Source organism: Anabas testudineus, chromosome 21, assembly GCF_900324465.2.
Source record: "Anabas testudineus chromosome 21, fAnaTes1.2, whole genome shotgun sequence".
Classification (NCBI taxonomy): domain Eukaryota; kingdom Metazoa; phylum Chordata; class Actinopteri; order Anabantiformes; family Anabantidae; genus Anabas; species Anabas testudineus.
In genome coordinates this window covers 3,356,866-3,378,265 of record NC_046629.1, presented here as the reverse complement: position 1 = coordinate 3,378,265, position 21,400 = coordinate 3,356,866, and the positions used below count along the sequence as shown (strand labels likewise).

The window sequence follows — 21,400 nt, the reverse complement described above, 5'->3', positions numbered from 1 at the left end:
GTGTGTTAAATATGATGGTTTAAAGTGTGTTAAACATGAAGGTAAGTGTTAAATGAGGTAAGTGTGTACATGAAGGTAAAGTGTTAAAATGAAGGTGTTAAAGAAGTGTGTTTAAACATTAAGGTAAAGTGTGTGTAAAATGAAGGTAAGGTTAAAAGGAAGGAAAGTGTGTTAACTGAAGGTAAGTTTAAATAAAGTGTGTTAACATGAAGGTAAAGTGTAAATTGTAATGAAAGAATATGAATGGTAAAGTGTGTAAACATGAAGGTAAAGTGTTAAACATGAAGGTAAAGTGTGTTAAACATGAAGGTAAAGTGTTTAACATGAAGGTAAAGTGTTAACATGAAGGGTAAAGTGTTAAATCATGAAGGTAAAGTGTGTTAAACATGAGGTAAAGTGTTAAACATGAAAGTAAAGTGCGTTAAACATGAATGGTAAAGTGTTAACATAAGGGTAAAGTGTGTTATAAACATGAAGGTAAAGTGTAAACATGAGAAGTGTTATAAGGTAGTTTTAAAATATGAAGGATAAAGTGTGTTAAATATGAAGATAAAGTGTGTTAAACATGAAGATAAAGTGTTAAATATGAAGATAAAGTGTTAAATATGAAGATAAAGTGTGTTAAACATGAAGATAAAGTGTTAAATATGAAGATAAAGTGTGTTAAATATGAAGATAAAGTGTTAAATATGAAGATAAAGTGTGTTAAATATAAAGATAAAGTGTTAAATATGAAGATAAAGTGTTAAACATGAAGATAAAGTGTTAAATATGAAGATAAAGTGTTAAATATGAAGATAAAGTGTGTTAAATATGAAGATAAAGTGTGTTAAATATGAAGATAAAGTGTGTTAAACATGAAGGTAAAGTGTTAAATGTGAAGATAAAGTGTTAAATATGAAGATAAAGTGTGTTAAATATGAAGATAAAGTGTGTTAAATATGAAGATAAAGTGTTAAACATGAAGGTAAAGTGTTAAATGTGAAGATAAAGTGTGTTAAACATGAAGGTAAAGTGTTAAACATGAAGGTAAAGTGTTAAACATGAAGGTAAAGTGTTAAACATGAAGGTAAAGTGTGTTAAATATGAAGATAAAGTGTGTTAAATATGAAGATAAAGTGTGTTAAATATGAAGATAAAGTGTGTTAAACATGAAGGTAAAGTGTTAAATGTGAAGATAAAGTGTTAAATATGAAGATAAAGTGTGTTAAATATGAAGATAAAGTGTGTTAAATATGAAGATAAAGTGTTAAACATGAAGGTAAAGTGTTAAATGTGAAGATAAAGTGTGTTAAACATGAAGGTAAAGTGTTAAACATGAAGGTAAAGTGTTAAACATGAAGGTAAAGTGTGTTAAATATGAAGATAAAGTGTGTTAAATATGAAGATAAAGTGTTAAATATGAAGATAAAGTGTGTTAAATATGAAGGTAAAGTGTGTTAAATATGAAGGTAAAGTGTTAAATATGAAGATAAAGTGTGTTAAACATGAAGGTAAAGTGTTAAATATGAAGGTAAAGTGTGTTAAACATGAAGGTAAAGTGTTAAACATGAAGGTAAAGTGTGTTAAATATGAAGGTAAAGTGTTAAATATGAAGGTAAAGTGTGTTAAACATGAAGGTAAAGTGTTAAACATGAAGGTAAAGTGTGTTAAACATGAAGGTAAAGTGTGTTAAACATGAAGGTAAAGTGTTAAATATGAAGGTAAAGTGTGTTAAACATGAAGGTAAAGTGTTAAATATGAAGGTAAAGTGTGTTAAACATGAAGGTAAAGTGTTAAATATGAAGGTAAAGTGTGTTAAACATGAAGGTAAAGTGTTAAACATGAAGGTAAAGTGTGTTAAACATGAAGGTAAAGTGTTAAACATGAAGGTAAAGTGTGTTAAACATGAAGGTAAAGTGTTAAACATGAAGGTAAAGTGTGTTAAACATGAAGGTAAAGTGTGTTAAACATGAAGGTAAAGTGTTAAACATGAAGGTAAAGTGTGTTAAACATGAAGGTAAAGTGTTAAACATGAAGGTAAAGTGTGTTAAACATGAAGGTAAAGTGTTAAACATGAAGGTAAAGTGTGTTAAACATGAAGGTAAAGTGTTAAACATGAAGGTAAAGTGTGTTAAACATGAAGGTAAAGTGTTAAACATGAAGGTAAAGTGTTAAATATGAAGGTAAAGTGTGTTAAACATGAAGGTAAAGTGTTGAACTACAATCACAGAATATGTCTCTACTTTACAGCATGTACGCCGCCCCCCCCCCCACGCTGTTTTCCTCTCGGCCATCTGCCCCTCTTTTCTTCACATAACCACCGGGTAATTCACTCCAGTCTGTTCAGATTTACTTTCTTCACTTGTGTTTCCTGCCGGCTGCCTCTGAACAGTCTCATGTTACCTAATGAACCTGTAACAGCATCCGGAGCAGACACGTGAGGGTCGTCTGCACACTCACCTCAGTACTGCTCTGACCTCTGACCTCTGTCACCAACAGCTTTGCACAGAGCTGAAGCCTGTTGGGGTCCCTCATTGGTGACGGAGAGTGTTGGTGTGTCCCACACCTCAGCTTATTATTATTATCCTCAATATTTGAGGAGATGAAACTCAATTCACAGAGCTGAAGCAGGAGGAGCCCCCACAAACACACACCGTGACAGGGGAGCTGAAGGCAGAGTGGCAGCTGAGGCTTCGAGCCAGTAACGCCAGCTGTGTATCCTCATAACGAAACCACTGCCAGGTGCTGCCTGTCACACACACACACACACACACACACACACACCGATGCAGCATTCAGATCAATTTCAGTTCTCCACTAATGGCTCGTCTGGGCTCTTTGTAGGAGGAAAACTGAGGTTGAACTGAGCCGTTTCACACCACATGATGTTATTCTATGTACAAGATGTAAATAATGGAAACGTCGATGGTGATGGGACCTCGATCGTACCTCAATACTGTGCTGCTGGAGTTCTATCAGACAGCTCTCGTACCTCAATACTGTGCTGTTGGAGTTCTATCAGACAGCTCTCGTACCTCTATACTGTGCTGCTGGAGTTCTATCAGACAGCTCTCGTACCTCTATACTGTGCTGCTGGAGTTCTATCAGACAGCTCTCGTACCTCTATACTGTGCTGCTGGAGTTCTATCAGACAGCTCTCGTACCTCTATACTGTGCTGCTGGAGTTCTATCAGACAGCTCTCGTACCTCAATACTGTGCTGCTGGAGTTCTATCAGACAGCTCTCGTACCTCAATACTGTGCTGCTGGAGTTCTATCAGACAGCTCTCGTACCTCAATACTGTGCTGTGATTGATTGAGTCACACTTTAACAACATAACAGAGCCGTGCGTGTTTTTCCTGTGGGATGATTTCCGCCACATTAACCGTTCTTTTGTCCGAATGAATGAAGGGAAGGAAGGAAGCAGCTGTGTAGATGAGAGGCAATAATAGAGGAGAGGAGGAGAATAGAGGAAACCCTACGTTTCTATTTACTGTGTGTGAACTGTGTGTATAAATATTTCTGTGTCATATGCTGCATGTCCACCTGGCCGGTCACTGAGCACAAACACCTTCAGTGTCCAGTCGTGAGCAACACTTAAATCCAGTGAATATTATTTTTTTAAATATTTAAAATAAAGTTTATGAGACGTTATTTGGTCGATGTAATCAGACACAGGTAATTATGTATTTGATATCAACTACAACTGTTCTTGAGATGTATCAGTGGCCTCTGGGGTCTAATGTACTAATACATACTAGATGTCATAATTGTTGATAGAATCCCTGTATTAATAGACATAACTACCACCTGTATGCATAATAATAATATAGTATATAATGTAGTGGTCCAAAGTAGAATTGAAAAGCCGCCTCTCTCTGGGAGTCAAGACAACTGGACATACTAGTGTTCACAGCATCCCTACCTTAGTCTATAAAAACCGTTTAGTATGAAGGAAGGTAAGAAGTGAATTTACAAAACCAAACCTTGATGATTGAGTGATAAGTTGAGAAATGACACGTGTTGTTGTTCAGCTCTGTGGAGCATGAACCACGAGTAAAACTCCTGCTCAGACTCATGCTGTCTGTGCACGCCGAGCTTAGGAATGAAAGAATGCTTCAAAAATAACTCCACACCGTTTAAACTTGACTGAGGCTCAGGCAGGAAACCACTATCTTCAGGAGCTCCACCCAGCCAGGACGCGCTGGGAAGGAAACCCGGAGCCTTCCGTCACCAAACACAGACCAGAGTCCTGCAAGGAACTGGACAGTTTATACAGCAGTGTATTAGACGTGTGCAACAACCTGTGATTAGGAGACGTCTTCCTCTCAGCTTCAATGTAGAACGGTGGTTTTTACACCATTAGTTTTTCATTTGATTCTATTTGATTAAGACATTTCTCATTATTCATAAAACAGGATCTTCACCTTCTCACAGTTTGTGTTGTAGCTTTAAATTTACATTTACAAAAAATTAAAAACATTCATTAAATATCACAAATGGAAATCTATTTTTTTGTATCTATAAAGGAAATATTGTATGAAACAAATGATGATGAGATAAGTTCAAATCATATTTTAGTTATAGTATAAGTTATAACCACTAAATAGCTTTTTTAATTGTATTTGCCTTCCTGCAGTTTCCGTCGTCAGGAGGTCGAAGTTAAATAAAAGTCATCCTGAACATGATCCTCAGTGTCTGTGTCGACTTGTTTGCAGCTGGTGCCACCTAGTGTTGATCAGTGTCAAGTTTTATCTTAGAACAAAAACTGAACTGAACTGTTCTGTGTCTGTGTCTGTGTCTGTGTCTGTTTCTGTTTCTGTTTCTGTGAGTAAATTCACATGAAGGTCTTTGGAAACATGCATCATAAACATGATGAAGATGTTTTATTAACACGTTTCCTACGCTGGATATGATTTATAAATCATTACACTCAGTCTTTTTTACAGTTTTACACAGCATTCCAACTTTTCTGGCTTTGTCTATAAATATGTATATTATATTATATTATATTATATTATATTATATTATATTATATTATATTATATTATATTATATTATATTATATTATATTATATTATATTATATTATATTATATTATATTATATTATATTATATTATATTATATTATATTATTATCATTCAGACTTTACTGCAGCATCCTGTCTGCAAGCATGTCTGTGAACCTTTAGTGTCATGATGACATGAATAATATTGTCTATAATAAGTCCTGGACCAAACACTGAAGGGTTTGTTCTTCCTGTGTGCTGCTAACATACCCGTTTAGTGAACAAAGAGTCCTTTAGAGTGCAGGTGGGAAATGTTTCTGTCACATTGACCCAGCACCGAGGGAGGTTTACCAAACAGTATGCAATATGTGAAGTGTGACAGCTGCTATTTTTTGCATTTTGCCAGACACACAGATACAAACACCAGGCAATTACTTTCATACATATGCACGCACACAGAAATCATCTTCCTGACATCTGCTACAAATGTAAGAGCGAAAAACAGCACGAGAGTTTGTTTCTCAGAACCAGAAGTACCAGCGTGCTGACTTAACAGTGCAATGATGGCTTTGCTTAACATTCCCTCAGCCGGTGGAGACGTATGGGACAGAGGGATAAGAGTCGATAGGTCACCCAGGTAGCAGATTAGTGCAGCTTGTTTTACAGCTGAATGTGTTTTGTACCTGTGCACATGAGTTATAGTGGATTAAATACAGGGAAAGCTGCTGCTAACAGGTTTAATATGGTCTAACACCAACAGAAAAGCAAGTGGAGGTGCAGGGAGAGCATGAATGTATCTGAGGACAGTGTTGACATGACACAGGGAAGGAGTTCGTAGAATATGATGAGCTGTTCCGCTGCGTTATGGGTTTTTATCATGGTCCTGAGGACTCTGGCAGACAAAGTGGAGAACAGTGTGCACCTGTCTTCTGACCAAAATGGACATTTTACACACACACACACACTCCAAAAGGCCTTTGCTCTGACTTTCTTGCACCCTGGTGGCAGCATAGCATGAAGGCATGAAGGGACACTCGGAGTCACCGTCCTTTTTTAGCTTCAGGATCAAACCACCGTTCAGTTTTTCAGGCCTCTGCTATTTAACTGTCACCTCACCTCAAAATCTTTTGTCATTCTGCAGCAGGGCAGAGTGAACTGGCATTTAAATGTCAACGATAAGGCTCGAACGGAGCTCGAAACATTTAGGAATAAACAGCAAACTGAATGTATTTACATTCTGAATGGAAACAACCTCAGCTTTACTGTCAGCAGCCAAGGTCCTAAATGTGAGGTACTGAACCTCAGTAACATCTTATTATGGTACCAGGTTCAGGTTCCTATGCAGGAACTTTAGGTGGACTTCAGGCTTTTCCTTTCTCTGAACTGGAATCTGAGAGCGGTAGCAGCGTGCTACAGGTGTTTTAGAGGTTTGAGTCTCGTGGGAAAGCAGCGTCACATGCTTTAAATGCTTTCTTCTGAAGATGACAACACTGATACCTCGTCGTGTTTGCACAGTAAATATGAAGTTATCACCAGCAGCTTCATTTAGTCCAGATTTTAAAGAGGCACCGATAGACTGAATGCTTTCTGCCTCCATTAGGTCACTGACAGCTGTCTAGGTTCTGTTGTTTCCTACTCTGAACTCTGACAGTCCAACAAATGAAGAAGCAGCTGTTTGTTTCTGACGTGATCTGATTGGATATTTTGCCTGAAAATGTTTTTTATGGAAATGTTGAAATGTTTATCACTTTGTTAACAGAAATCAATCTTTATTCCCGGTTCCCTTCGAAAACACGTTTCTGATTATTTTAGTTTAACAGAAACATCTTCTCTTAGGAAACAGGTTTGAGCAGATGTCTGATCACATCCTGTCTGAACTGAATGTTAAAAATGGGGAATGCAGAATGTTTGTCTGATTTTTAACTTTCATAACTGCACACGAAGTATGAAGCATAATCAGCTCCACCATCAGCAGCCAGCTATTCTAACACACACTGACAACTACAAACTGGGAGAAAGACATAAGGTGCATCTGAAACTTTCAAATAAAGAACAATAGGAACAGTATAAAAATGTATTCAAACAAACAAATGATAGAATCTGTTATTTTGACAGAGTCTTCACAAACACTGCAAATTCTTTCTTTCCTCGAATGAGCTGCTTTCTGAAACGCTCACAGCGAGGTGCGACTGCTGAGCTCCATGTGCTAATAGACCTCACCAGCTGACCACATTCCACAGCTGCGTGGCTCAAGGTCCACACATGCACACACACACTCATAACACCCTCGTATCTGCTCGGTCGGGAACACGTTCAGAAAAATAACTCTGGGGATTCAGGGCCCTGAGTGAGTTTAAGCCGAGTCTCAGCTCCCGTCAAGTTGTTTCCACCATGTGAAAAAAGGCTCAAAGTTCATGAGGGATTTAGGCTCAAATATATAAATATATATATATAAACTCTCAGACTTTTGACTGGTTGGTTTAATCCAGAATATTTGATCAGTTATCAGACTGGGATGTAACCACAGCTCGATTCCTGCAGATTCTGAACACAGCAGGTAAAAAGCCATTGTTAGTAATACCAGCTTATAGCAAGGCACTGTGCAGTAGCCTACATAACAGAGACTTAATGCCAGATTAAATCTTGTGTTTTTTAATTAGCTACATTTGCAGTCTTGGATTCATTATCTGCACAACAACTTGCTCCTAATAATCCCTGTTTATTCGAGTTCCTGTCTCCTGTCATCTTTAATCCAGCCACTAGATGTCCTCGTCCCTCCCCTCCATGTCAAGCCACCTGACTGCTCCACACCCACCTTCTCACCTGTTTCTTCTTCCATTTCCACAAACACACATCAGCTGTTAGAACTTTTAAGCTTCATCTATTCGTGCACATTGTTCCTGTTCGCTCTGTTTCCCACATGACAAACACACAGACGTACGTCTCAAGACGTGTGTTACAGGCTGATTCCAGATTTTACCACTGAGCTGGAACTTAAAGAGACGACCGCTGTTCAAGCAGCAGTCCACCCTGCTGATGTGTCCTTGAGCAACATTAAATCCTGCCAGCTCCGGAGGAACCGTTCTCTCCTTGACCCTCTGAACTGAGCCGGAGAGGAAAAAGGCAATTTTGCCATAGAGATGAATAATGTATCACAGTGTTATTAAACCCACACTGGGTACGACTCCTTACTGGTCTGCCCGTCACCCTGAACCAGCACCTTCTGGATAATAATAAAAGGTCAAAGGTCAGACGTCTAAATTTACATAGACACTGGTGACACAAACACAGTTCTTTGGTGTTTTCAGGCCAAATGGTGCAGAGCTGTCCTTGAGAGGTTCTCTGGGAACCTATTAAAACATATATATGCATGAATAATGTTCATCGTTTATCTAATTACACAGAATCAGATCCAACAGACCTAACTATCCTCTGACTGTCTGTGATTAACTGTGGATTAACAGACTCATCTATGACTAACCTCAGAACTACAAGTCCATTTACAGCTTCATACATTTGTTGCTTCATGTTGTGGTTGAAGCAGCTTTATTATGATTCTAATCTAATTCTAGTCTAATCTGCTGTTATATTTGTCCACAGATGAAGACAACACATCTTTTCCTCTTGGTCACCATGCGCCCTGAGGTTTCCAGTCCACCCAAGTTACCGCTGCGTGGTCTGAGGCTCTGACAAAGTGGTGGGGAGGCGTCTCCGTGCCTGGGACGCGCTACTTTAACCACCAGAAACTCTGAGCGCATTGGCCGCTGCGCGCGTCAGTCATGGCTCCAGTCAGCGTGTGGGAGGAGTTGGGTGGAGAGGGTGGCGGGCAAGAGGCGGCGCGACTGTCAGTTGAGTTTCCTATTCTCATCAAAAGTCGGCTGCTGTAGCTCTGAGTCCGACCCAGACGTCCGTAGTAGCTGAGTGTCGTCGGAGGACTGAGCTCAGAGGAGCGGATCTGAAACCGCAGCATCAAGTTCGCTCCTTCGTGCACTTTGACATCGACGCGTTTCTGCAGCCGCTGGATCGTTCTCAAACATTTTCTTCCAGCACAAAGCGCCTGTTTCTCAAGGCTTGACCTGTTTCTCCTCACGCTGCGAGGCTTTAAGCGTTCAGGACGTTCACACCGTCTCCGAGACGAGCAGCACTGGGGACGCTGAGGACTTGTTGCGCGTCTCCGGGGAGCGCACCGGTCCAGTTTTCACTCCAAGCCGGTGCTGGACCTGCATGAGATGCTTTGATTTCAGAGGAGCGGGAATGGACTGTGAAGACCAGCTCAGACTCCCAGCCTGAAGTCCACACGGCCTGCAGCTCAGTGACTATGAGAATCTCTTCATAATTCACCAACTGTGGTGACTGTTCCTCCGCCGAAGATCCAGTTTCTCCTTAAATGGCACCCACGCTCAGCCAAGTCAAACTTTATTTAGGTCAGATCCGACGAGTTGATTAATTTCCGTTTTTCCCAAATCGAGACTCCTTCTCATCGACATGTCTGAGCGTGATGGATGTGGAGACGGGCTGTGCAGCGACGGAGCGCCGGAATGCATCCCGCCGAGAGCGTCCCGCGGCCGGCGCAGCGGTGTCATCCTTCCCAGTGGCGGCCAAGACACTGACACCATCCTCCTGGAGTCGGTGAAGGCAGCACCTCGCCGGAGCAGCATCATTAAGGTAAAGAAATGTCAGCGTGTCGTGGTGGTGCCAGTTGTCTTGGCTCCATTTTACCTGTCAAGGTGCTAAGAACCTGCAGTGAGAAGAGAAGAATTCACTCGGTGCCAAAATATGAACAGATGTATTTGTGGCAAATGTTTCAACAAGTAGAAAACCTTCTACAAATCACTGCAGGTGAAACTGAAATAGAGAAATAACCAGAATGTGTCGCTGGGTTCTGATAAGCAGCAGGACTGATGTGATTCTGGTGCTGGTTCACAGACCAGACTGACACCTCCCAGGTGACAACATCATGCTGCACTTCACGTCCTTCACAGACGCGTCATGTGCGTAATTTTCATGTAAGAACAGCTGAAAGAAGCGTTTGACTCATGAGCCACTGATTTAGTATGAGGAGGAGGAAGAAGTCTCCAGGAGCAGTGGTTCCAGGGGAACATGTCTCCAAGTCACAACACACCCTCAGTGCACACTAAGGTACCGTCATGGTTCTCTAACCTTTAAGATAAAAGTAGTCTGGGTTTGTGCCAGGAAGTCTCTTCACCTAGTGACCAACCAACCCACATCCCGGTGACATCACTTCTACCATCACCTGTGCTCAGGTTGCAGGCCACCGGACCCCAGGACGAGGGAAGTGAGGATCATGTTTGCAGGATCAGTAGCTTTCATGTCTTGAAGTAGCCGCTGAGCAGGAGCCTCTGGTTATTTGTCACAGTTCTCGGAAGCCGTGCTGATGTGTAACTTACTCAGTACTGTGCTCATACGCAAGTATTAGGTGCATGAGTTTATTTAGTTTGTGCTACTTGATACTGCCACAACACTACAATTCATAACAGATGTTTATTTTTAGTTTCAACAATTGGTTTTAGACATTAAAACTTGAATGAGCTCGTGAAATTAGATCCACTTGATTTATCTAGAAGGAAATAGTTGTTCCAACATGCTCAGGTTTGCATAGTACTGTTGACACTAGAAGGACCGCAGCTAGAAAACACACTGAAGCATAATAAAATATAAAATAGAGTTCAACACAAGGTGCATGTGTAGAATAGATTGTTAGATAGAGATACACTGTTCACTCTGTGAATAACTTATTTTTATTATTGACATTTTATGATCATCTTATGCCGGTGATGAGCCGTTCTGTGTGGTCCCTGAATGCCTCATGGCCTCCACATCACACTGAAACATCCACACACAAGTCTTATTATTTCCAGACGTCAGACTCGGGTCACTCAGACAATCGTGTTTTGAATCTACAGCGTCACAGATATTAGCTTCTGTATCGTTGGCGTTCAACACATCGTCCACTTCTCTGCTGGATGCTGTCGTTGTCTGTCGTTGCTTTAACAGGTTGTTACTGACTCTGTGAACAAACGCTGCAGATGTTGATGGATGTAGATTCGGTCTCGTTGTTTGCGTCTTGGTGCGTCCACCAAATGTTTTAGTATTTGCACTTCACTAAAGGACCTGATGACCTCTCTCAGCACGGCTCGTGAGGTCGCTGAGCTGAACAGAAATCAGGCAGCTGGAGGATTTCTGTCATGTTAAAGGCATCTGAAGGAGGAAAAGATTGATGCTTTAGTTGCCACTGTGGTTTATGACCTTCTCACTGTGTTTCACATCGGGAGCTGATATCAAACTTCATATTTCATGTCAGTGGTCAAATCATGGGGGAGGTGATTTTTGCCAGGCTGTATCTGTACGGTGAACACGGGCTGTGCTGGAAGACCCAGCCGAACAGAGAGTCCTTTGAGTGCTCGCTGCTGAGGAGGAAACAGATGAAAGGATGGACAGATGAGAGGTGTGATGTCAGTGACAGGCACGATCAGCTGTGACAGCTGGAGCTCAGTATGAAACATCAGGACTTTACTGAAACGTCCTCAGTGAGTCTGAATATGAAGAGCGGTGTGGAACTTAGTTTAAAGTAATTTAATCTGTTGATGTCAAGATGTAGGAGGATGTGTCATCAAGGAGGTCGTTCCAGGAAGGAATTGGACTGGAAGTGGAGAGTTAGCACACAGCTGTGTCCCGGAGGAGGTGTGGACTGATGAGAAATCATCACACACAAAAACGAACCGAAACATCATCACTGTTCCACGAACTCCAGTAGATATTATTACTGGAGGTTCACCAAAATAGACCAAATAAATACTGGACCTGTCCTTTTCCTGGTTCGTCGTTTGACACTAAACAGAACTCATAAGTGTGTAAATACCTGTTGAATCTGTTTGCAAAACAAATAAAGTTTAATCAGCCACAACATTAAGACCTCCTGCTGTGGCTTTTAAAAGCTGCTAACAGCAGAAATCTTGAATGAACAATGCTACAGTACATCCTCAGGTATCTACCGTGGTTAAATTAGACAGTTATCATATAATTGTATTCTAAATCAATGCAGCACCATGAATTATTTACTCTATCCACGTTATGACAATTATAAAACAGGCCGATGTGTGAAAACCAGTAATTATCAAAAGCCAAAAAAGTCATAATTCGTCTCCTTTTTCCTGCTATTAGGTGTTTAACACCTGTTTTATCTAGTTTTGTTTCAGAGCAGTGTGTGTGGAGACTGTTGAAAGTAGAAACATTAAACTAAATGAAAACAGGTATTAAAGCAAATCACAGAGTAAAAGAGACAAATTAGGAACTCTTTGAATAAATAGTCCTGTCAACCTGTTTATGTTACATGTACATTGATCCATAAAGTAAAAGTACAAATAAGTTTTAATTTTACTGCATCATTCATGGAAATCTGGTGTGGAAGCACAGTGGAGGTTTTTTTGTTTAAGGTTACGACTTCAAATGAAGGGGAAGGGCGAGGTCGGCTCCTGCACGGCTCACATTACTGCACCAACACACTCTCACTTGTGTCTAAGACGCCCAAACATATCACCTTGTGCATACATGCATGCTCACACCTCCCCTGGTTTCTCAGTCTGCATGTTCTGAACCGTTCACATCTTTAGTAACAACTAGTACTTTCCTTAGTACTCTGAGACCGACTCTTCCCCTCGTGTCGCCTCAAGGTTTTTAAAATCATTGTTCCACTGTCTCAGAGTATCATTGTGTTGCTGCAGCTTGTCTCTGTGTCTTCGGATCATTGTGAAGTTTACACTGTTCACTCAAATGGAAACGTTCTATTCATGTCATCCTCGTTTCTCCAAATTCAACCTGACAGGTTTAATATATTTGGAACTGTTGGTATCTCCCACAGAATGTAAATAATATTCAGTGTACTGTTCAGCTACACAGAAGATGTGTCTTTGATTGATTACTGATCGGGCTCACTGTCACAAACAGCAGTAAAATGATCACAAACAGTAGAAAAATGATCAAAAACAGCAGTAAAATGATCACAAACAGCAGCAAAATGATCACAAACATTAGTAAAATGATCACAAACAGTAGAATGATCACCTACACTTAGTATGAGGGGCTGAGGAGACCTGTTACCTGTAATAACAGGTCTCCCCAGCGGTTGGTTTACCTGTAAACCAGTCGTTTCAGTCAGTCCATGCTCTCCAGTTGTGGGGATAACCTTTTATTTCCAGTGATGCTACAGTACGGTCAATGAATAGCTGCATTAATCCATTAAGGTTCCCTGTGGGTCCACGTTTCCATTCAGTCCATTGCAGCGAGACCTTCTGTGCCGAACAAGACTTAACGTGTCCTAGTTTGTAGTAATTAGCTATTTTAATTACTGATGCTTTTTTACATTGTGGTAAAACCTCGGGCCACTGTAGAATTTGTTTTTGAGAGACAATCTACAGGCAACAAAATCCTGTGCCAGACTTATTAAATCCATAAAAAACAGACCCAGGATCTGACTGGATTCAAACTGCATTTCCAAGGTCTTCAGATCTGGTAGCTGGAGGATTTCTAAACAATTATCTTTTTTTTTTCTTGAGTCATTAACTTTGTCCACAGTTTTGTCTTTGACGTTTTTCAAAGCACCATATGTGTTCAGTGCAGCTTTTATCTTCTGATGATTCATCGGGGAGAGGTTCATGTCCATGCAAACCTTGACAATACTCCAGCAGCCTGCCACTTCTTGACCTTCGAGGCCATAAATAACTCTTCATTCTTCTTTGATTTAATAAGAAAATAAATAAATGAGCTTGGCTTCAGAGACAAATCCCTGATTCTCCTTAAGGATGCACGACCACAGAGAAGCCAGCGTTTAGCCAGAGTCGACTAGAGCAAAGCAGGATGTGTTGCATCTCAATGAAAAGACTCGTTTATCAGAGCGACAAACTTTCATCCTCCCTGTAGTTGACACCCATTAAATTGTGAAATTGGGTAAAACCTAGATTCTATTTATAATAGAGTTGTGCTGCTGAACTTTGAGACCAAACCTGAATGACTAAAATACATGTCTTTCATTTTAATGTGCACGAAAACGAAAAACTAAAAATTCTGTATTTGTTTGACGGTTCCTCCCCCAACAACCAGACCCGTCCTCACTCCCTCATGCATTGTTATTCATCCCTTGGTTGCTTCTTCATGGATGAGCTGGAGCAGCTGCCTGAGCGCTGCTTCATCGCGCATTAAGAGCGAGTTAAAGAGACGTTAATCTCAATCGAGTTAAACACATTAGGTTCGGGCTGTTATATTAATTTTCCCCAACAAACAACCAGCAATTAGCTTACAGCGTTACAGTGGAACAGGCCAGGAGGCAAACATGCCGCATCGAAGCCCGGGATAGTGCTGCAGGATTAACAGTCTAGTCTGCACACAAGAGGAACACACACACATATACACACAGAGTCCGACACAGGTTTTCCAGGATGGGTCTCAGGGGAAGGCATGGTTGGATGTGTCTCTGACAGCCTGTGTGTTGTCTGACTGCTCGGTGTTCGGGCACTGAAGGACACTGTCTCTCTCCATCTCTGTGTTGCTGAAGCTAAAGCGTTGACATCTCTGAGTTTGACCGCCGCCCTGCATTTAGTATTACTGCAGGGTTTCCACTGGTCATTCAGCTTGTTCAACATTATAGATTTTTGTCAAGGGAAATGAGAATCAATGCGTTATCTGGGGTTATCTACATTCTTTTCGAGTCACCCGACAGAAATATCGTAACAAGACGGAGCAGAGATTCAGACTAAAAAGCAGCCCTGCTGCCGTTGAAGGTAGCAGAGAACAATGAGATATTACCCCGACAGTCCAGTTGGAGTAGGAAGAGACACTCAGAGACATGATTTTATCATGCACCAGGAACTTGTGTGCTCATATTTGCAGTGTGTTTTGTTTTTCAATGGTCTGAGTGCAGCCTCGTGATGTGTACATAGAAGGTTTTTCAGCCACACTCCCGTCTTAATCAGTCCAGGTCGAGTAGCAGCTTGTGTTTTCCTGCCTCCTAAATGGCGGCTGGAACATATTTTTATGGTTCCAGGCTATTTTCTTTAATACACGCAACTAGGGAGCATTGGGTACAAGGCTTTGAACGCCTCATCTTTTCACACTGATGCCACACTGAAGATGCGAGCATGCTGTTCCCACTATTAATCCTGTTAAAACACGTTGAAGAGCCTCGTCCAACATCACCAGCTCTTACTTACGACAAGTGAACCTGCTTCACCACCTGAGTCACAGCGGCTTCACGCTGGGTAAAATCAAATCTTTATCCCCCTCCCACAGTACTACTTTCACATGATTTTACTCTTAAAGGAAACGTCTAAATCATTAGGGTCCATCTGTGCATTTTAATTGCCTGCACAGATGAATCCATCCAGCAGTTTGTGGACTACAGTCTGGATAAAAAGTCATTTACAGCTGCCGGTGGTTTCCAGCCAGGTCTCCCATTCATCATCATGAGCTGAAAAACATGAATTTAAACAACGTTTAAAAATGAAAAGTGCACAGATGTGCCTCTACTCCATTATGAAAAGTCATGGAAGAGTCATGGAATTTCATACCAAGGCCACAGTGGGAGCTCTGTTTATGTTTGATATGAGCGGCTGAGGTTATTTTGGTCCCTTCTCAGACAGACTGCCATGTGGGTTTCTTATCCCTGTCTGCCTCCTTCTCCTCCCATCTGCACTCTCCTTGCTCGGCTTTTGAAACCCAGTATTGTGTGTGTGTGTTTTTGTCTTTCTCTTTTCCACTCCCTGTTTTTTCCCTCTTCTCTTTCATTCAGCTCCGCTTTGATGTTGTCCGTTGTTTCCCTTGGTGTTATTGTTCTCACTTTGTTCCATTCGCTCTAATTCTCTGTGCCCCACCTGCTGTGCTGAGAAATGAACAATGATTTGTTTACAGCGTGCTCCTGGAAGCTGGTCAGAAGTAATGACAATGTATTCCCTGTGATTTGTGTGTGTGTTGTGTGTGTGAATGCAAAGCAACTAGGACAACTGTGGGCCCTCTGTCTCCCAGTATCACTCTGCTACTGGTGCCACATCTCTCCGGGAACACCGCCCCATCACAGCTGCTGGTCAGGAGTTTAAGCGTGACTGCAAAAGACCAAGCACATGTAGCTCTGAAGACACACACACACACACACACTTTTACCTGCGTGGTTTTCATCACCATGTTCTTCTCTCTAGTGCAGCATCACTAGGAGCTGTGTTGTCGTGTCAGCAGCGTGCAGAGGTGCTGCCAAAGTGCATTTCATGACATAAATACGGACGTTTTGTATTTGGTGTCATGCTTGAGTCACTTTTCCATAAAAGCTGCCGTGACATGTATCATCTCACGTGATGCTCACATGATGGGTAAGATCAGTGAAAAGAGTGCTTATAATTCCAATGGTCTGAAACCCCCCCACTCCACTTCAGTACATCTACAACAGAATGAAACTCTATGAGTAACTTTCTGTTAAATGTTTTATATTAAGATAAATGACAATTGTTAACATACATACAAAGGTCACCAGTCTATCGCAGGGCGCACACAATAACAGATTGATACCCACGGGAAATCGCCAATTAACCTGCATGTTTACGGACCGTGGGAGGAAAGTGGGGCACCCGGGGGAAACGCAGGCACAGGGAAAACATGCAGACACAAATGTTCCAGCACTCTGCTGGATCTGGACCTGCTGAAATGACCCATAGTGCCTTTAAAATGCTAAAAACAACCCCACCATTTACACCATCTCCCGCACTAAAAGTCACATGGATTCTCTAGAGTTCAGTCCAATGCAACAGGGCACATGGAAAATGACATAATGCAAGTGCTTGTGCCTCTGCTGTCTTTGCACCTGCACACAAACAGCCCAGTGTGTGAAACGTTTGTACAGTGCGATGGACTGGTGACACATATCACCACATTTTCATGTTGAGAAGTGGGAGAAATGCTTTCAGCAGCTTATTTTATTTTTTGAGACTGGAGTGTGGATGAGTGCTGAGCGTTGAGCTGGTGCTTTGTAATACCAGCAATTTCATCTGCGTTCTGTTAATTTCAGATTTAAGACCTTGACTGCAAATTGGATTAGTGATATTTGGAGCACCCAGTTCAGGAACCAGTGCAGCGCAGAGACTCACAATGGCTCATAATAACAGTATGAAGCTGCTGCTTTAGGCCGTCTTTGCACAGATTTTCAGCCTGCATGATAAAACACAGCCGTACGTTAATGGCGTGGGGACTGGTGCCATGGTGGCTCTGCCAAAACAACCCTGTCTCCTAGAAACGATGCTCCTATGCAGCTTAACTGCAAACACAATGACATGTTGGATAAATTCTGCTCTGATGCAACATTTTAGATTTATTAATGGAAAGCGATTTGTTAGGAGGTGGATGGTGTGGGTGGAGGGGGTTATGTTTAGGAAAGAAGGCGCTTTGGTTAAGGTTAGAGAAGGGTTGTGGTTTTGCTATTAAAGTAGTTAAACTAGACGTTCTGCAACGTCTGCGATTCTGGCAGATTAAAAAAATGTCTAGAAACAGTTCAGTGTTCTGTATCATCATTTTTGTGACTTGCCATTTATGTCAGTTGTCGTTTGGGGTTGTGTCGGGTTTCTCTATAGTCTTTATAGAGTCTATATATAGTCTTCTCTATAGTCTTTGGAGGCAGGAAACAAGTATTAGAGCCAGGATGAGAGAGAAAGAAAGACTCTCATTTAATACAGCATTTGAGTGATAGTGTTTATGTCCGTTATTGGAGTTAATACGAATGATGTGGGATTTAAACTGTGACCTTCACTCTGGAGGCGGCAAGGTCTCCAGTGCTGGAATTAAAACACCAGCGCATAAAGAGGATTTTAGATTAGAATAACTAAAAACATAAACTAGTTTAAAGTTGAGTCGTTGCCAGGTCCACTGTGGCAAGGACAGAGGAGAGAACGACGGCGGAGTGTCGGCTGTTTATATCTACACATCACTTCCGGTGTCCACACACATCAACATATCTATCTGTCTCCGCCTTTACGTCGATCTTCCTGTTGGTCCTTCTGAGTTTTCCCTCTGAACATGCGGGGAACGAGGAAGGAGATGACATTTTTGATAACACAGAGGGAAGAACATCCGGAGCAGAGGTGGCTGCAGACAGATAAAGAGAAACGTTGAATGTGTTTCGACAGGTTGAAGAAAGGAAAAGACTGAATGTGAGAGGGAACTGCTGCAAAAGGAGGAGAGAGAGGGGGAGAGTCAGATGTAGTGTGTGTGTGTGTGTGTGTGTGTGTGTGTGTGTGTGTGTGTGTGTGTGTGTGTGTGTGTGCGCTCAGCGATGCGTGGTGTTGACCTCAGGGTGGGTAGATGGGGGAAAACTCTAGAGACTGCACGTCGGGTTGTTTTGCAGTTTTGGGCATTACCCTAGAGGGCAACACACACACACACACACACACACACACACACACACAGATCCTTTGTGATGTAACAGAGGCCATTTTCATAACGGTCTTGCTCGTTTGAATTCCCCACCTCGTAACCACAGTCGTCTGCCTTTTGTCTTTTGAAGTGGAACCAGAACTCCTGGGTTCTGTTTCAGCAGCAGGATGAACTCATTCAAAATCCCCTTGACACGTCTAACTAGAGGAAGAGTTAAGACTCATTTCCTTACCACTAAGGACTCTTTCTTAGCAGTATGTCGTAAGGCTTGTGTTGTGTGTTTACATAAATACAGGATGTTTTTGAAAATCGGTCTAATATCATTGTTTATTCTTTGTTTATGCTTCAAAGACTTTAAGGAATTCAGATTTCCGTAAGTCTGTTTTCATACTAATCTGATGTTCACATCATGTGGGAGAGAAGGTAATGATAGGACAGATTCTTGTGTTTTCAACGTGTTTGTCTCATTGGGCAACTCAAGATGGCAGGTATGAGTCCTCGTGTGATTCAGCTTCTCACTCATTACTGGAGAGGCCAGTTCTTAAAAGAAAAGACAAAGAGATGACTAGAAAAATGTCATTTATGGTGCTGCACAGGAGTAAACTGTGAAAACACAGGGAAGGACGGGTGGATTTCTGCAGGGTTGAATGTGTGATGGATACAAAAATGCCTCGCTTGGGAAATGTTGCACAATATCTGTTAAATATTAGAGCTGCTACCATTAACAAAGGGCTTTGGCAACACTTTCACTTTTTACTGGCTCATTTCAGTCACAGAAGAGGTGATACGTGGGAAGTTCCATCATTATACGGAGTTATTCTTCTTTCCAGGTTCACTTAATGATCTGAAATTAGGTTTGAATAGTTCTCACTGAGAAGCTGTTTCCTATAGTTGTTGGTCATCAAACGGGGCGTCATGATACGAGCTTATATCGATTTTCTAATCCAGCTCCTCTGTTCTCTATAAACTGCTGTTAACGAACAAACGTTGGTCTTCACTGTTTTCTAAAGTTACAGTAGAATAAAACCTAAGTGAAAAGGAGAAACTCTCTATGCTAGCTGCTGTAGCTTTGTCGTATCTGATAGAATAAGTTTAAACAGTTTATTAGAAATGTATTTATACCACTGACTCGTAACCGTGTGCACACGTCCGTCCTAGTTTGTGTAACAGTTCATACAGAGACGGTTTAATAAAAGTGGTGGGTGGAACATCCAGTCTGTTCTCTGAAAGGTGAACTCAGCCAACAACGTGTACCACAGTTCAGTTTAACTTGACACGAAATATTAACTTCAACCTCATGAATAAATCGGCTCAAATCAGCACAGCAGGTATTTTTCTGACTAACTGTGTAAAGCTGTAGAAGTCGTCACTAAAAGTCTGGAACTCATTTAAAACCAAGAGGAGCAGCAACCTTAAGCTGTCAAATGTTAATATTGTTCCTTCAAAACGACTTGATTCTTGAAATCGTCGCAGTTCACTGTGCTGTTGATTTGAAATGCTTGTGTGACCAGGCCAGTATGTGGATGGGGGTCAAATGGAAGAACCGGTCCAGAGAGGAAAATGCTGAACCACCCAGGACGGTGATAAGATATTATATCATGATGCACAGTCTTGACCACCAGATCAGCTGGAACGGATCTCAGAGCAGCTCCGGACTCGATGCCTCATGGTCTGATCTTTGTGCTCTGCAGCGGAGCAGCATCATTACACAGTTATGAGTGTGTCCACTCCAGCTGGTTTATATCTCCAGCGGGTGTGTCCCGATTTACCAGAACAGTGAGTCTGGTTGTTGTAACTATGTAGAGTTAGTACAAATGCAAGTGTTTGTTGTTGTATCTAATAGAGTAAACAAACTAAAGGTAGCTATAAGTGAGAGTGTGTGTGTGAGTGTGTGAGTGAGTGTGTGTGTGTGAGTGAGTGTGTGTGAAGGGTATGTTTCAGCTCCTTTAGAGAGGAGGAATGCTGTGTGGCTGCCAGAGTCGGATGATGTGACTTCACTGGGAGATCCCTGGCACCACACACCTGCTGCCATGGCAACCACATACAGGGCCCACCATGACAAAACCCATCTAACCCCAACCCCAAACCACCCCTCCGCATCTCCACGCCCCAAATCTGTCCGTGTTTCGTTGTTTCTCTGAGTCAAATTAGTGGTGAGGAAATGAGTTCATGTAAGTAACGGTAGCTTTGGCTCTTTGAGCAAAAAAGAAAAAAAGAACTATTACCAGTGGACGTCATGCAGAAGTGTTGAGAAATGGAGGCTACTGGAAGCAGTCCGTGTGCAGGAAGGAGTGGAAGTAGGTGGTTTTTAAAAACCGTCCCAGTACTGCCTGGAGACGTTGGTCTGGGTGCTTCACCTGAAACCCCCCACATCTCATGAACACAATCACAAAAAGCTTTTAGTTTTACGTCCTTATCTTTTAGTTCAGTGCCGTTTTTCCTCATGAAACATTTTCACAGTTGATTTTAAAGCCTACTTTGTTTGAATCCCTATTCCGTTGCCAGCAGTCTTCGCTGCTGTATTTCTTGGAGCCTTACCACCACCACCAAATGTCGACTCGTTTGTACAATTAGTAGCTCAGTTGTGCTTCTAGTGTTCAAAGAACCAACAGGGTGCAACAAATAATAGCTCAAGATATTTTCAGACTTTAAAATCAGCTCTCTCTTTTAACTTAGTAACAAAACATAAAGCAGTTTGAGTTTACTTGGGAACACGTTCATTGGCATATCATGCCGTATCATATCATACACACAGTACTGTGCTGTTTATGTTATTATCCATCATCACCAGCGTCAGGGAGGATCCATCTTAACTTCGTTCTGCAGCCTGACAATGAGCCCAAACATCCAGCCAGTGACATAAACAACTATCTTCAGAGGCGAGAGCACTGGAGCAGATGGTGTTGGCCCAGCAGAGCCTAGATCTCAGCATCAGGGAGTCAGTGTGGGATTAAATGAAGAGACAGAGGACACTTAGACGAAAGTTC

General features: G+C 41.7%; 1 protein-coding gene across 1 annotated transcript in view; it reads left to right on the top strand.

Moving 5' to 3' along the window:
- Window positions 1-8,831: 8,831 nt before the first annotated feature.
- Window positions 8,832-21,400, top strand: part of plcl1 (phospholipase C like 1) — a 65,529-nt gene continuing 52,960 nt past the window's right edge. The window contains exon 1 of the mRNA XM_026376069.1: window positions 8,832-9,656. Coding sequence (XP_026231854.1) covers window positions 9,477-9,656 — 180 coding nt within the window. The 5' untranslated portion in view covers window positions 8,832-9,476. The remainder of the gene's footprint in view (window positions 9,657-21,400) is intronic.